Raw genomic sequence first — 15,330 nt, forward strand, 5'->3', positions numbered from 1 at the left:
GAAGGAGCCCGAGATCGAATTACACTTCCAACCGCCGTAGTTGGGCGATGAAAGAGAGAGATAGTCAGTGTCGGATTGGAAGTCCAATTCGACCTCGAGGCAAGGGGCCCGCGCAGGGGCCACTTACAGACCATACTTACGAGATCTACGGTCTACCCAACCTCCGGTTAGAACCTCCTTTTTACACCTTACGCAGAAGTTAAATATATATAGATTTTGACCTCTTCGTCACCCACGGTTCGAACCATCCCTGTGATAGGAATACCAACACTAAGGCTTCAGCGCTCAACGGCCTCTCGAGCAGGATGGTGGTGCCAACAATCTCGCCAAATCTCGCAAGGATGACGGCTTGTTCTGACTTGCTTCTTTTGATCAATAGGCCTTCAAGTACTGGGAGGTAAGTTTCCTCTAGCTTGTCGTTGATCGTAGTACCGCCATTGACACTTTGGTGTTCAATGATCCGCATCAATTGGGTCTCCGGGCTACCGAGCAGTGAATCTTGTACAAAGCGGCAAGCGGTCGCCGCGAAAATGAATAGCGGAGTAGCTTTCTGTATAAGAGTCTGAAGTCTTTCAGCACCCGGCCAGTCTGCGTCAAGTGTGGCGTCGTGTTCTGCATTCCAATTCTCTCTTATGTTGCTTAGTTCGTAATCGAGGAACACTCCTATATCATGGTCGATGATGTCTTTAGACACCTCATGGAGGATGAATTCCCTATACGACCCCAAGATCGGACGGCGTGCGAAATGCACTGCTGTATCCGGTCGACTTGTGATGAAGACCTTAATTCTGCAGAAGCTGGTTTCAGCAAGCTCATGCGGCGCAGTCATTGACGCGAAGCCACCGAGAACAAAGTCGTACTGCACAATTCATTGGCTGCCAGAGCGAGACTCCCTGCTAGTCATAGTTACGGGTAGATAGCGATGAATATACACGAGTGACCGCGAATGGGCGTACTTGGACGCGATAAGTATTTGAAGAACGCCGAAGTATTGGTGCTATATTCATTGAGCCCAGGGATTCAAGGTAGACTACCAGTAACTTCAAAAAAGAAAAAAAAAGGGAAAGAAAGAAAGGAAAAGGTTGTTGAATTACCTAAAAGAGTGTATGCTCAACCAGATCAGAGATACTGGTCATCTTTGGTGCTTTCTCTAGTCGTTCAGTCATAAGCCTGCCACGTTTGAGACATTTGAAGCCCCTCCACCAAAGATCCAAGTCTTCCATCGATGGCAAAACCATCGATCTCTAGCCTCTCCAATTCGACATGGAGACTGTCCAAGGGCAGTGAGAAACACTCTATGAACTCTCCTTCCTCCAGGCGCGGCTTTGGATTGCGGTTTTCCTTTGCCCCCATGTCAATATCCACATGGATCATCACAGAACAGGAGCTAAAGGAAGTAAGTATCCCAACGATGAGATTTGGCAACGATTGAGAGTGACAAACTTGGAGAAGCCAGGAGCTTGTAGGACATTAGCACTCAAGGTCGTCAATGCAGCTCAGATTGGCTTGGTGACTTACCACCATAAAGCTTGCGACGATTTCCAGGATTCGGCTTGACGGTACCGACGTATCCTGTCTCTTCAGCGAGTTCGCGGACCGCACACTGCTCGACTGTTTCATTTTTGTCGATCAACCCCGCGGGAAGCTCGATGCAGACTTTGCCAACAGCTGGGCGAAATTGCCGCTGAAGAAGAAGTTCTAGGCCAGTGTCTTTCTTTATCACGGCAATGATGTGGACCGCGTCGACGGAGCTGCCTGCCGCGCGCGTCTTTCTCTCTACTCCCTCCCAGACGCGTTCCTTACCATCGACGTCTCTGTAGTTAATCCTAGACGACCGGTTAGATCCATTGGGCTCTGTAGCTCCATCCAACATGCTCGTTTCAGGGATACCGACTTGACCAATGTCATCCATTTGGCATCTCCAATCTCCTGCAGGATGGATCGTTAGCCGTATTTGGTGATCCAGGATGTCAATTAAACTTCCTCCGCCTTACCAGAGGCTCAGATAAAACTACGTGAGGAGTCGATTTGTCTGCCATGTTGAGCAAGCAACTGTTCCGACGTATGCAAGCCTGGATTGGTGAGAATCTTCAATGTGGTCTCTTTTACGATTCACACCATTCAAGCATGGAGGGGTAAAAACTGGTGGGGTGGAGGGGCAAGCCAAAAGTGCGGGGTTGCATCTTCGGTCAAAGGAACGAGGCGCGTTCAATTGACTCTGACATAGCGACACGAGTTGCTGAGGTTCGGGAGGCTGGAATCATTTATTTCCGTCACTCTTTGGCTTCATCCAAAGGTTTTCCTTTCACACAGCCTTTCCTAGATCTAATTTTGGTTGGTAATTCAGTCCGCTGGGCGCCATCGGAGAGGGTTCGTTCTCTTGAGCCCAGCGCGATACGGATGCAGCGCACGCGTCGTCCGATACTCGCATGTCGAGAAATTGCATTCAGTCGATAGATAGACATTCGTGTGACGTGTACAGTGACGGTGGGAACTAAATAAGGTGATGCTGTTTCACACAAACGTCTGCAGGTCAGGCGTAGAGACTTGAGGGCTTCGATGTCTACCTTGCGCCTCATGCGTGGTTGCGACCAGGTGGAGTCGCTCTCCTGCGCCGACACGCTGTTGACATGGGAACATACTTGGTCCAGGAGCCTGCTGTTTATTGGATTGAGAATGTTCCGAACATATGCTCGAATGGTGAATACATGTTCAACAAAATCGGAGTAGGGGCTGAGTTCGTCTGGTTTTGCTCTCTTCCGTGCTTTCTAGTCCTCCAGGCTGAGTTCCGGGAGGTGGTTGATAATCTTCTTGAAGGTCGGGTCAACTTTAATCAACCGCCGGTATAGTGTAGAAAGTCCTTAGCTTGGATTGGTGTTTGGCTCTCCTACCTCTGTTTGATTGATGGCTGCGGAAACATTCTGCATATCAAACGTGAATGGCGCTATTCTTGGGTATACTACGCTCGCTGCCTGCAGAAACCTACTCCCTGCCTTTGGAAAGTCTCAACAGAGCGTCTTAGCACGACTCAGTTTCGAGGGCCGAGGTTATTGCACTTGAGGGCAATTGTTCGAGATGCTGGATGTCTCCGGAGTTGTGAACTAGGAATAGTAATCTGAGTTTGGGTAGGGCGTGTCGCGTTCTGGCCCGTGACGCCACGTGAAATCCCCCTCAACACTTTGTGAGCGAAATCTTCACGGAGACTCTTGATGGTGACCTTCAGATGTCGGAACATGCCAAATCCTAAAACGAAAGGTGGTTTACTTGATTTGAGAAGAAAGGACAATCAATCGCTGTGTTGATGCTTGTCTGATACTCACACCCATGCGCACATTCAGAAAACAAACTCCGAATTACTCACGCAATCCTCGCGAAGAGCAGTCGACAAGGACGAGATCAAATTCATCAAGATGAGGGGGCGATGACAAAGCTGCTTTACATTTCAGGTTGGACATAATCCAATCCTGGCTGCGAACTTTCAAATCCAACCCGAGCATGATATCAAATTATCACACGTAGACAGTCCTCTCGATACTTCCTCCCGCCTATTATTCCCTATACCGGCGCGGGTTGTATCGCATTTCGTACTCTCCCGCCTCCCTATCATAGAACGTTCCATCGATGTCTGAATCAGAGTCTCACTCATTCATATAAGCCTGCATGTCTCTGAAGGTTGGTTTTCCACGGATCCCACGGTCACGCCAAAACTGAGTGGCTCTAAGCTCTTCACTAGGAGTATGCCCACTAGGGTTGTCGTCGAGCTCCAAGTCGTCAGACCCTTCGGGACGGAAATATTCCATGTCACTCTCTTCGTCGTCCTCCTCGTCATCCTCTTCGTCGTCACCTTCGTTATGCTCTACGTCCCCACCTTCCTCGTCGATTGCAGCGTTGCGTCCAGGAATGAACACGCTGATGCCGTCAAGATCTTGTACGGTCAGGCACTCCCTGCTCTTCTGTCACATTGTGGAGAATTGAGACTGATAGCCATTCAGCCAGGGGTATTCAAACGCGCTCTTTTCGTGACGGACGCGTCTTCTTAACATCCGAGAGAGCATATCTTCGGCAAAGCTGGGGGGTTCGAGCGCCGTGAAATCTGAAGCAGCTCGCAACGGCGCTGATCCATGCATCCGTTCACTCCGCACGGAATGGTCAATTGAAGTCACTGGCATCACTCATGACCTCCGTCAGGTCCTTTCCAGCAAGCGGTGAAGTATAGTTCTATATCAGCTACCAACATGTGTGAGTGGAAGACAAAGACCATGGATGCGTGTGATCCCTTTCCTGGGTATTAGGGGATGTTTCGGCAATCTTGGACAGTCGATGAATGGAACCCCTCGTATCTTCCACCACGATGACAGGCGCAAGCAGAGACGAGACCCTTGCGTTCAAGAAGCGACATGTCAGGCGCGAACTCTTGATAGTCTTGGCTGAGGATGGATATCGACGACCTAACTTTTGGTACCAGCCTTTTGTGCGAGCTTGGCCCAACTTCGGGATTGCCAAATTCAGCAATAACCTGGTCCACGATTTCTGCCGGCAAATTGAGCAGCGATGGTTTCGATGAGGAACTTGGATCACGTTGCTCAGACCCAGTTCCACTCATCCGGGTAGGGAATTGATTAATCCCAGCAACTTTTCTTCTTCTTTTTTCTTCAGGTTTCTGTCTGGTTCAGCCATGCACATATTACACCTAAAAAAGTATTGAACAGGAATCGGGCAAAGGTACATATAAGAACCCAACCCCAACCAACCAGGCAGTCTTGCTGATGCATTCGCCAGAAGTAAATACACCGGTCACAAATGAGCGATTCTATTTTCGTGAAATCTATTTCCAAGCGTCTGAAAACATTGCTGGCGAGCTCCGTCGAGACATCATAGATACCAAAATCGTGAATTCGAAGACGAGACTCAGTAGTCTTTGATTTTTATACACAGATTTGTCAAAATTATTTACAGAGAAGGTAGCAGAAGAATGTATGCTTTTTCAAATCCCCAATTCTCACCCTCTCCATCCCTGGATCTCGTCAAGAGTGAGGACATACTCGCTCTCGTAGATCTATCAAGCGTTAGTTCCACATGTGTAGCACGCCTCAGACAGGGGTTCATTATGCTACATACCTTCTTCAAGTCATCGACACTGTTCCATTCGGTGTTGTTGATGAAGCCATCGCTCCAGACGCAGAAGTACAGCCAGTGGGCCTCGTACGCCTGGAGAAGATCGGGGAAGGGAGCGCTGCCGACCTCCGTGGCCGCAATGAGCTTCTTGTCCTGGCCAAGCGTGATGAGGTCATTGTATTGAGTTGTCATGGGCTGTGGTCAAGTTAGCGACGGGTTCTGCATAGTGAAACGGAGTGAAGAAGAGCTTACTCCGTGGCCTTGAGCGTAGACATCAGCACTAAGAACGTCTACGGTATCGTCACCGGGATACCAGTCCGCAGCAACCGAGTTCCAGATCCAGACAAGGTTGTTCAGCTCGTGGTGGTTGGTAAGACGGTCGTACACCAGAGCCCAAAGCTTCTTGCACGCCTCAGGGCCCTTGGCTCCCCACCAGAACCACGCACCCTCAGCCTCGTGAAGCGGGCGCCAGAGAACGGGAACACCGGCATCCTGAAGCTTCTTAAGCTGAACAGCAATGGCGTCAATGTCGCGGATGATGAGGGTGTAGTTGGCGTTGGTGGTATCAGCGAGGGCAGTCGAGACATCAAAGTCGGTGGCGCGAGTGTAGAATCCGCTCCACCACTTGTTCTCCTCTGTGTCGTAAAGACCCGTGGGCGCGTTCCAGTGCCAGAGCACGGACACGATACCGCCGCGCTCGTGGTGGGTGATGGCCTCCTCGACCGCTGTGCCGACGGTTCCGCGCTCAACGCGGCTGGGCGAGTAGTCCATCAGGTCGACGCTGACGAGGGCGGGTGACTTGCCGATGGTTTCGTTAACCCAGTTTGCGTAGTTGAGTTCCTGCTGACCAGAGAGGATGTTCTTGCCGTAGATAGAGCGAAGGTAGGTGTACAGAGCGTTGGCATCGGCGTTGGCCTTTGCGTTGACGAGAGCCGTGTTGACATTGTGAGGTCCGCGGGCCTCGGTGGGTGTGAGAGTGATGGAGTCGATAAGGTACCATCCCCAGTGCGTGACGATGTCGAGAGTGTTGTTGCCTTCGTTGAGCAGCACCTGGCCAGCAGAGACGTTGGCCCAGGTTTCGGTCGCGGCCAGGAGAACCTCACTGGCGGCACCGCCGTTGAGGATGACATTCGTGCGCTTCTCGCCGTATATGCCGGCGTATCTAATGTTGAGGTCGAACAGCTTCTGACCTTCACCCTGGCAGTCAAGGTTGATAGTAACCTTGTCAGTGGCATCTTCGAAGCCGGTTACGTAGCCAGTACCTGTGGAGCACGGCAAGGTTAACAAGCAACACGGGCAGGATTGACAGTCAAACGTGTCATACCTGTGAAGCCAGCTTGCTCAGTCGCGACGGTAGTACCGTTGAGAACTCCATTTTCGGCCTCGTAGACCTTGGCTCCGGTGCTGCCGATGCAGTTCTGCGAATACGCGCCAGCGGCAAACGCGAGGACGGCACGGAGCGAAAGCGCAGTAGATCTCGCCATGATTTCACGGAAGATCAACGCGGGGGTGTTACAACCTAAGAAAGAAAAAGGAATTGGAAAGATCGGTCGAAAGGGAGTCGTCTCGAAGAACTAGAGGTATGGCTTTGCCGGTGGGATATCTATGCTTATTATAAACGACAGTCGGGTGGCTCTCCTTCCATCTCCAAATTATCCTCCCTCATCGTGTCAATCCACCCTCTATTGTAGGGGGTTCATGGGGGAAGGGTATGGCGATCGTTAAGATTCCAGGGGTGACGGAGGTTAACTTTGCGTCTCCACAACCCATCCCGTTTCTCTTGATTGAGCAGCATAGTTGCCGGGGCCTCATCATATCGAACCAGGATGGCGGAAGGGGGCTTGGCTTTCATAAATTTGAAGACGGAGTGTGACGCTCCGTGTGCTGTGAGCCTGTGAAAAGGAGGCACACTTTGCGCGGGGCCGACCCCGGCTCGGTACTTTCGTGGCTTCTGAGGCCAGATGTCAGGAGACACATCTCTTTGCAGATAGAGGTCACGCAATCTAAATATAATCCAAGCAAAGTGATCTCTGTTCCCTTTCTCTCGCACATCCGCCGTCCGAAGTGTCTGTTGGGGACGATTCACCGGCTGTTCATCCGAACTTGACAGTTCCTTTTTCATGATGGGTCCTTGTCGATTACACAGCCGGTGGACCGCCGCCAAGGGTTTTACATAAACATGGTTTGGCCCGGCTCACCGGTCCACTTCGGCCTCACCTAAGTTCGAAAATTTTGGTGCCTTTGGGCCTCGGGTCTCGAGGGTATCGCGCCCCGTCTACATGATCCCACCGACGAAGGCGTGACTTCAACAACCAGCAGTTGTATATAACTGCCCGGCTAGCTCAATCGGTAGAGCGTGAGACTCTTAATCTCAAGGTTGTGGGTTCGACCCGTAAGTTTCATTCAGCGATCGTCAACATCAATGCAGCAACTAACATATACCAGCCACGTCGGGCTCAATTCCCGTCAGCGATTGACACCACCTTTTTGCCCATTTTTGCCCATTTGTCGTTGAATTAGATAGTCGAACATTCACATCTATGTACCTCTTTAATTGCAACTTTAGAATCTTGCATTTTGCTCTGCTGTCATTAAATAGGGTTGAAAATCCTCGTCTCGCCTAGAAAATGAGTCTTACTTAAAGCACCTCAGCCCCCCCTTTGTGTTCACAGGTAGCCAATTCCGGATCTCAAACCTTCATCCGCCTTCGAACCTCGACCTCAGCCCCAAAGTTTGGCTGTACGATCATTTGCTTGATCTGATTCTGTGGCCTTTCCGTAGTCTCAAGACCAGCACTGCCCTTCAGATGGATATCATAGTTCATTAACAACTCGATGAATATGCACTTGATCACATAAACAGCGAAGAAGCGCCCCGGACATGCATGCGGGCCGTGCCCAAAGTTGAACGCATCTGGCCCTGTGGTCGCAGCTTGGTGCTTCATCTCACGACCTGGCTGGTCTCGAAGACGAGCGAAACGGAAACCATCAAACTCGCTAGGTGACGCGTTGCCGGTTTCGGCGTTGTACTCTGGGCTGAAGGTCTTCGTTGTGGTAGAGTTACTGAGAGTGTGTGAGCCTCAGTCCAACGTTAAGAATGTGCTCGCATGCCTCGAGGCTTCAATGAGACTTACTACACGGCCCACAAGGGAAAGGAAATGGCTGCTCCAGCAGGCAATTTCATGCCATTTGAAAAGGTTTGATCTTTGCGAAGCCTTCGAGATGTCCCGGCTTTTTTCTCCAGGTGAGTTTTGAATTTGAGTTTATTACAAGGATAGTGACTTACCAAGGCTCAATGGACTTGTGCGCTGACTTTCTTTGATGAAGCTATCAAGCTTCTTCAGTTTGCCCACAGAAGACTTTGATAGAAACACTTGTCCGTTTTCGTCACTTTCTACACCATCTTCCTTGATGACTCCCGCAATCTCCTCACGGAGAGGCTCGATGTATTCGGGGCGGCCAAGCAAGTCGTGCAGAGCCTAGGAGACGTTAGCTCGAGCTTTGAACCATCCATCGACTTTCCTACCAACGTAGTCGTTCCGGAAGTTGTGTGAATGGCAGCGAATGAAAGCAACATCTGATTAGTCCCCATCGTCTCAGGAGTCTTCTCTTTAGCGCTCAGATACTTCATCATCCATGATACAAAAGCTCCAGGAGCGCCTGGTTTCGCCGGCTTTTCGTCAGGCAAGTTCCCATTTCGAAGAACTTCCTTCACCAGAGGTCGCATGTGCTCGTTTGCTTTTTGGAGCGCACGGCGCGTATGCCGCACTTCAGGAAGAAACGGAAGAACAAAAGGCCTGATCCAGGGGTTCCATTGGAGGGCAGCCATGCGACTTTTCCCCACGTCCGTAGCGAAGGTGATCGAAGCCCGGATCCAATCCTCCTCGCGACTCAAAGGCAGGCCAACGAAGACTCGGCCACTCATCAAGCCAATCATGCGGAGAACCATGTGGTACGAATTGAACGTTTTCCACTCTGCCGAATCCCCAATTAGCTGGTTCAAGCCGAACTGGGCTTCCTCCTGTATTGGTCGGAGGACACCGGACATATTCCTGGTCAAGTCGACCCGTACAGCCTCGATTACTTCTCCTCGACTTTCTCCGACGTGAGTGTAACGGCCGAGAAAGATGTCATAGATCTCAGCCGCAAAGGACATCTCCGTGTCTGGTGCTTGGATGACCTCCTGGTACAGGTTCATTGGAAGCATGACCCGTGGGGGGTCACTTGGAACCACGAAAGCCGTGTCTGGATACTGCCATTTGAGTCTTGATTAATTGACCATTCGCTAAAGAGAACGGGACCTGTGGCCTTATTACCTTTTGATAGCCGTCGATGATAGCGGAGGACAGATTCTGTTCATCAGGAGACCCGACGAGTGGAAGCCCATAATTCGGCTTAATCTTCTTGCGCAGTCGATCAAATGCGACTATCACAGCCGCGAGAACGACCGGTGCCCATAATAGCCACATAGTGTTTTCGATATTCCGAGGAGCACAGACTTATGAGGCCAGATGGAGATCGACGAGGTCGATAAACGTCCCTTGAAGTTCGACTTGCGGAAGAATCGGATCTTTCTACTCTGTACGACACCATCTGAACGATGAACGTCGCACTTTGTCATATAGTCCGAACGGACTACGGATGACGAGAACGGCATCTCCGCGTTCCCCACGTGCTTTTGGGGCCCTTTAGTCCTCTCGTTGTCGCAAACCTTAGCGGTGACGTACAATCAGGGAGCAAATTTCGCCGACGGAGGCGGAGGAAAGCTTACTGAGACCCTGCTACCCTGCCACCTTGGATCCTTCGCGTAATACGAAATGCTGACCGTGTTCGGCATATCATATCAGCGCTAGAGCCATTAGGTTTCGCGAGGGCGTAAGCAACTTGTTTCTTGCGTAAAGGAAAAAGTAAACATAACAGTGGTGGAACCTTTTTCGACTGCCAAATCATTCCCTGAACGGCGATACGCTGCCGACACTCGTTCTATGTTTCATGGCATATCCGCGCCAAGCTGGCGGTCAGACGGTTGGCTGTTTGGAGCATAGAAATCGTCGATTTGGAAGGTAGGATGCCCGCTAAGATGCTGACATCTGCAAGGATGGTCTTCTAGCTCGTGTGACAATCAACCTGGCAAGAATGCATTGGTCGGCGCCGTTGAAAAGAATGGCTTGAACGCTTTCTGGCAGTACTTCGACATCACTTGGCACTTCAGAGCCATTGGCATAAATCGATGAGTGTGGCATAGAGGATGACAAAGCCCCTGGGTACCCTAAAATCATTCTACTGACGATTTTAGATGAACTGGGTGTTGCGCATTTTGCTCTCGACACTATGGTGATGATCTGGACGTTTGCTGTCCTTTCAGGAGTAAGACATAGTTCTAACACTGGCGAATGCTGCAGTTATTCTCACGTATCAATGATTTCTCCACTAAATGACAAAGATGTATAGGATCGAAGCTCCAGTCTCCTTCAAAGACAGGGGCGTCAAGAGCGACGAGATCTTATTACGCGCGATCCATGCCCCTAGGCGAAGTAGGCTCGAGATTTCAAGGTTGCCTCGACCTTCGTGCTATCTTTCGTGTGATATGAAGAATGAAACAAAATCAGCAAGTTCGTGCAATAATCGTACGAGTGGCGGGGGGAGGGGGGGCTCATGGTGTAGTTTACAAGATGGAAGTTCGATTTGAAGACTTGGAAGTCGCAAGATGCAGAGTACCTTCGTAGAATTGAAGCAAAATACAACGAGAGGGTTCGAGGTTCTCTATACAACGGCAATAAATAGCCCGGCGGTATGATTCGTCGCCACACGCATAGCATCTACTGGCTGGTAGTGTAAGTCAGCCCTTCATGGTTGGATAGCATACCGCTCCGTAAGATTTCATTCGATTAAAGCGATTAGAAATTATTCGAAACCAATCACAACATTAAAGAAGCTCTATGTCGGTAGGCCAGCTGGACTCTAGTACGCCCCATGTGTGATCGTCCTTATGCCCCATGGGTTGACGGTACGATTACCCGATAACCCGAACCAAGGAGTATTAAAGACCAGGTGCACCACCCCCATCGTCAGTAAGTAATGTTTCTGAAACACTCGACGTCTTTACCGTTCCATTCCAGGTCCACAATGCGATTTTCATGAGGCCAGTTGTCCAGAGGCCAGTTGTCCAGAGGAGAGCGGCCCGGCACGTGGCTCCGAATTGGGATTTCGGAAGGGAAGCTGTCGGATCCAATCAGGGATCTTGGCCTTGCTCGGCAATTCGAGCATATAGCTATCTTCCAACTAATCAGATCTTAGCCGCCTGCCAGGCACGGCAGCCGGAATTAAACGATTGTTTGGTACAGCAATCTATCTCGCACATCTAACCACCGCATGTTGCACCAAATCTGGTGCTTTGCCCTGGATTGTGCGTCGATCCTCTCTCAAATGGGCTTCTCGGATGGAGGACTGTATTTACGGTCCTTTGGTGCCGCAAAACCGTCGCATTGTGACGAGGCGTCCTTGATCCCGTTTTAGACATGGCAATGTTTGCTCCGGGATTGATGGAAGAGATGCCGCCATAGCAAAGGAGATCAATGTGTCAAGTCTCGGGCTATAAGAAGCAGCAACTTTTCTATACGGAAAAAATGTTGCGAATTGGTTGATATCCTCAAAAGCAAACCTGCTGTCCGAGTAGCTGCCATAGCTGGAGTTTCGCCATCCAGTTTGGTCAATCGTCAAAATGCATTTCGCTTCACTTCTCACTCTTCTTTCCACTCTTGGAGCAGTATCAGCATCACCACGCTTTGGTACTAGAGGGCATCACTTTCGCCGTGGAGGCACCGGCAACGACACAACAAACCCATTCGACGGGAAGAAGCTCTACGCCAATCCAGACTGGGCCGATAAGCTTGAACAGACTCATGATGCATTCGTGGCAAAGGGAGACACAGTAAACGCAGGCAAGGTCAGAACCATCCAGGACATTGGTACATTTGTCTGGATTGCGGACGTTGCGGGTCTTGCCAATATCGACACGGCTATTGAACGAGCCCGTGCCGTCCAGTCCAAAACGGGCGAGCAGCAGATTGTTGGTCTAGTGCTCTACGACCTCCCCGACAGAGACTGCAGTGCAGGAGAGAGTGCCGGCGAATTTAGCAGCGAGAACAATGGGCTTGAGTTGTACAAGGCGACTTTCATCAAACCGTACGCAGAGAAGCTGGCTGCTGCCAGCGACTTGACCTTTGCGGTTGTTCTGGAGCCAGATTCCCTGGCGAACCTTGTGACGAACTTGGGAGTCGAGTTCTGTGCCAAGGCGCAACCGGTATATGAGGAAGGTATTGCGTATGCCATTTCAAGCTTGCAGTATGATCATGTCAATCTCTACATCGATGCTGCCCATGGTGGTTGGTTAGGCTGGGACGATAACCTGGCGCCTTGTAAGTATCTGTCAAAACATCCAAGCCACATGTAAGGATATAAACTGACAATGAACACAGCCGCAAAACTTTTTGCCAAGGTCGTCCAGAAATCTGGCAACAACACCAAGATCCGAGGTTTCTCGACCAACGTCTCAAACTATAATCCCTTCCACGCCGATCCTCGCGCAAACTACACAGAATGGAGCAACTCGTATGACGAGAACAACTACGCGTTATCCCTTTCTCCCCATCTTGAAGCCGAAGGCTTGCCATCACGGTTCATCATTGATCAAGGCCGTGTTTCCAACAGCAGAGCTGAGTGGGGTGAATGGTGCAACGTCCACCCCGCCGGCTTCGGTATGCAGCCCGGCACGCCGGTGAATAACACCCACATCGACTCCATTGTGTGGGTTAAGCCCGGAGGAGAGAGTGATGGACGTTGCGGGCTTGAGGGTGCGCCCAGAGCTGGTGCTTGGTTTGACGAATATGTGCAGATGTTGGTCGAGAATGCGGACCCATCTATCCTTCCGAGTGACGCCTGAGAAGTAGTCTTTATCTCATTTCCTACAAGGACTGCCTAGTCATGGGCTATGTTCGTAGGAGTTCCTTCTTGTTTATGGTATTTGATTAGTAGAAGTATATAAGGCACAAATCAACCAGAGAGTATACGATAATACTGCAGTCAGTCGAAGTTGTGGACACCTACGTCATGCTTGAAATATCAAGGACCATCGACATGCCCTGGCGTATATTACATCATGTACCATATCATATCGACACGTAAATCTACAAGAATTACCAGAGTTTCTTCCATCGTACCTTGACATCGCGATCCGGCGGAACAGCAGCTGTACCAAAGTACCGCTCATCATCCATTGGGGATCGATCAGATTTTGATCCGTCCAAGTTTGTCCACTCAACAAACTCCATGTCAAATTTTGTGACAAGGATGGCAATTGTAAGGAGAATTTCTTGTTTGGCAAAGAACCGCCCTGGACACATCGAAGGTCCACCACCTGTGAGAGCCATTATATCAGTTGGTCTATTGTTCAAGGTGTTCCAAGACGTCCTGAGTCATTGATAGAAATATTGAAGGAGTTCACTTACCAAAGGGGATGAATTCATTGGACTTTCCGGCCAAGACGAACTGCCTTTCAGTGGTCAGTCGACCAGTATTTTCTTCCACCTTTTTGACATGCTTGACATGTCTATCTGCCCAGAACTCCGCAGCAGGATGCCCTCCATGGTTCCATATGTTCTCGTCCAAGTGCACAAGATGCGTCGGAGCTTGTATCATTGAACCCTTTCTCAAGCGAAAACCGTGGAGCGTGGTAGTCTCGACGACTTCTCTGGAGAGCGCAATGGAGACGTGAAGACGCATGCACTCTGTGTACACAGACTGCATCAGCGGCATGGAGACAAGCTTGGACACGTCGAAGGATCGCTTCCCGGTGACGGGGTCCACGTTTAGGGTCTGGAGAGCTTCGCTGCGAACCGCCTGCAACAGTTCGCGATCTCGCAGGAGCTCAATCATCGCCCATGTGGTAATCGGTATGGTGTTTGCGTTTATACTAACCGATGAGCGTCAAAATTAATCCAAGATCAATACGTTGTTACACTTACCCAAAAATTGCAATCATGTAGAATCCAGCTTTGGTCTCCGGAGCCATGTCTGTATCCTGAAGCCATTTGATGATCTTGCGAACGTAGCTTGACCCGAATGTGGGCTCCCAGGCAGATTTCGCCCCAGGACCATCCCAATCAAAATTTTCCAAGGCTTCTTTCAGGTACTTTTGCGTCATGCCGTTCAGTTTATCGCGTTCACTCACCGGTTTGCTGTTGATCCACTTCGGTAGGCCGTACACAACCTGGAAAGCGATGCTATCGAATCGCCAAAACTGTTCAACATAGTCCGGGACCATCTCTAATAGCTTGGTACCACAAAACGATTTGATGGCGCTTGAACACATTTCTTTCCTCAAGAAACCCAGAAGACAAACAGTCGCCCATTGGCCTAGAGGCTGCTTTTCCAAAGCTTCATTGAAGAATTTCGTATAACTCTCTGCTAAATGAGAAGTGGGCTCCGCGCGTGATAGGTTTTCGGCGGTAATATGGTGCAGAGCGTACCAGAATCGCTCTTCTTGCGGTGTATTCTCGTAGCCTGGCGCGGGTATTCTTTGTCGCCCTGATTGGTCGTTTGCAAACTTGGCGACATCTTTCTCAGCTGAACCTTGCAGATTTCGCATGACGAGCAGGATGAACTTGTTCGAGCTGATGCTAGTAGATGAGCGGAACATTGCTTGAACGCTTTCTCCTCCTTGTACGAAATAAACGCGCATGGGGCCCAAGTAGAATTTGACGATGTTGCTATATTTCATGGCACGACTTGCAAGATCAGAGTCAGCTGCGCTTCAACCCTATGAGCATTGGAACGTTTCTTATTGAAATACCTTGCACGATTCATGAGCGTCTTGCTATCTGTCATGTACTGGTAGGTATTGCTGATGAATGGTATGATCTCGGGGAGTGATGGCGGCTCATCTTCACTTGACCGACGTAGGCAAAGGAGGCACAGTACGGGTATCAAAAGTACTATGACCGCCGTTGTAGGATGACTAAAGATCCACTCAAATACTCTCAACATTTTGGAAGGCATTGTGGGCATGAAGACTGCTGGTTTGGCCAACGGGAAGGTGTTCAGGTCGCATGTTGTGGAACGCAAACATCGCGCCTCTTCCTCACGCCACCAACAGGTGCGGGGTCTATGACCATAAGATGAACCTGAGGGATTCCACAAACAAAGCGCCCCGGCGCTT

The 15,330-nt window shown here is 50.2% G+C and overlaps 7 protein-coding genes and 1 pseudogene across 8 annotated transcripts; 2 read left to right on the forward strand and 6 right to left on the reverse strand.

The window, feature by feature from the left end:
- Positions 1 to 42: 42 nt before the first annotated feature.
- On the reverse strand, positions 43 to 1,007 carry BDP55DRAFT_374064 (uncharacterized protein). Its single transcript, XM_060567119.1, has one exon. It carries the CDS (start codon positions 827 to 829, stop codon positions 200 to 202), a length of 630 nt encoding a protein of 209 aa, XP_060423483.1. The 5' UTR covers positions 830 to 1,007; the 3' UTR covers positions 43 to 199.
- On the reverse strand, positions 1,006 to 2,134 carry BDP55DRAFT_374072 (nucleoside diphosphate-sugar hydrolase of the mutt family). The gene is made up of 4 exons (XM_060567120.1): positions 1,895 to 2,134; positions 1,519 to 1,826; positions 1,444 to 1,459; positions 1,006 to 1,387 (listed from the first exon to the last, which is right to left on the reverse strand). The coding sequence occupies exons 1-4, from the start codon at positions 1,906 to 1,908 to the stop codon at positions 1,159 to 1,161; spliced, it is 567 nt and encodes a 188-aa protein (XP_060423484.1). The 5' UTR covers positions 1,909 to 2,134; the 3' UTR covers positions 1,006 to 1,158.
- Positions 2,135 to 2,241: 107 nt separating this feature from the next.
- BDP55DRAFT_681570 (uncharacterized protein) lies at positions 2,242 to 2,619 on the reverse strand. Its single transcript, XM_060576201.1, has one exon. The coding sequence runs from the start codon at positions 2,577 to 2,579 to the stop codon at positions 2,274 to 2,276; it is 306 nt and encodes a 101-aa protein (XP_060423485.1). The 5' UTR covers positions 2,580 to 2,619; the 3' UTR covers positions 2,242 to 2,273.
- A 2,322-nt stretch (positions 2,620 to 4,941) lies between these two features.
- BDP55DRAFT_593551 (family 26 glycosyl hydrolase) lies at positions 4,942 to 6,946 on the reverse strand. Its single transcript, XM_060570953.1, has 4 exons — positions 6,440 to 6,946; positions 5,368 to 6,377; positions 5,119 to 5,310; positions 4,942 to 5,056 (listed from the first exon to the last, which is right to left on the reverse strand). Exons 1-4 carry the CDS (start codon positions 6,597 to 6,599, stop codon positions 5,000 to 5,002), a joined length of 1,419 nt encoding a protein of 472 aa, XP_060423486.1. The 5' UTR covers positions 6,600 to 6,946; the 3' UTR covers positions 4,942 to 4,999.
- A 500-nt stretch (positions 6,947 to 7,446) lies between these two features.
- Positions 7,447 to 7,517, forward strand: BDP55DRAFT_t313 (annotated as a pseudogene). The gene has a single exon. The product of its transcript is annotated as a tRNA-OTHER (tRNA).
- A 145-nt stretch (positions 7,518 to 7,662) lies between these two features.
- On the reverse strand, positions 7,663 to 9,837 carry BDP55DRAFT_681573 (cytochrome P450). The gene is made up of 5 exons (XM_060576202.1): positions 9,431 to 9,837; positions 8,641 to 9,366; positions 8,401 to 8,593; positions 8,249 to 8,345; positions 7,663 to 8,177 (listed from the first exon to the last, which is right to left on the reverse strand). The coding sequence occupies exons 1-5, from the start codon at positions 9,581 to 9,583 to the stop codon at positions 7,805 to 7,807; spliced, it is 1,542 nt and encodes a 513-aa protein (XP_060423487.1). The 5' UTR covers positions 9,584 to 9,837; the 3' UTR covers positions 7,663 to 7,804.
- Positions 9,838 to 11,824: 1,987 nt separating this feature from the next.
- BDP55DRAFT_720388 (endoglucanase-6B) lies at positions 11,825 to 13,056 on the forward strand (the record flags this gene model as incomplete). Its single annotated transcript, XM_060578468.1, has 2 exons — positions 11,825 to 12,532; positions 12,593 to 13,056. Exons 1-2 carry the CDS (start codon positions 11,836 to 11,838, stop codon positions 13,054 to 13,056), a joined length of 1,161 nt encoding a protein of 386 aa, XP_060423488.1. The 5' UTR covers positions 11,825 to 11,835.
- Positions 13,057 to 13,100: 44 nt separating this feature from the next.
- BDP55DRAFT_681575 (cytochrome P450) lies at positions 13,101 to 15,285 on the reverse strand. The gene is made up of 4 exons (XM_060576203.1): positions 14,965 to 15,285; positions 14,138 to 14,899; positions 13,622 to 14,085; positions 13,101 to 13,530 (listed from the first exon to the last, which is right to left on the reverse strand). Exons 1-4 carry the CDS (start codon positions 15,177 to 15,179, stop codon positions 13,310 to 13,312), a joined length of 1,662 nt encoding a protein of 553 aa, XP_060423489.1. The 5' UTR covers positions 15,180 to 15,285; the 3' UTR covers positions 13,101 to 13,309.
- Positions 15,286 to 15,330: the final 45 nt, after the last annotated feature.

Source organism: Colletotrichum godetiae (assembly GCF_030913485.1).
Source record: "Colletotrichum godetiae strain CBS 193.32 chromosome Unknown BDP55scaffold_69, whole genome shotgun sequence".
NCBI classification, from domain to species: Eukaryota; Fungi; Ascomycota; class Sordariomycetes; order Glomerellales; family Glomerellaceae; genus Colletotrichum; species Colletotrichum godetiae.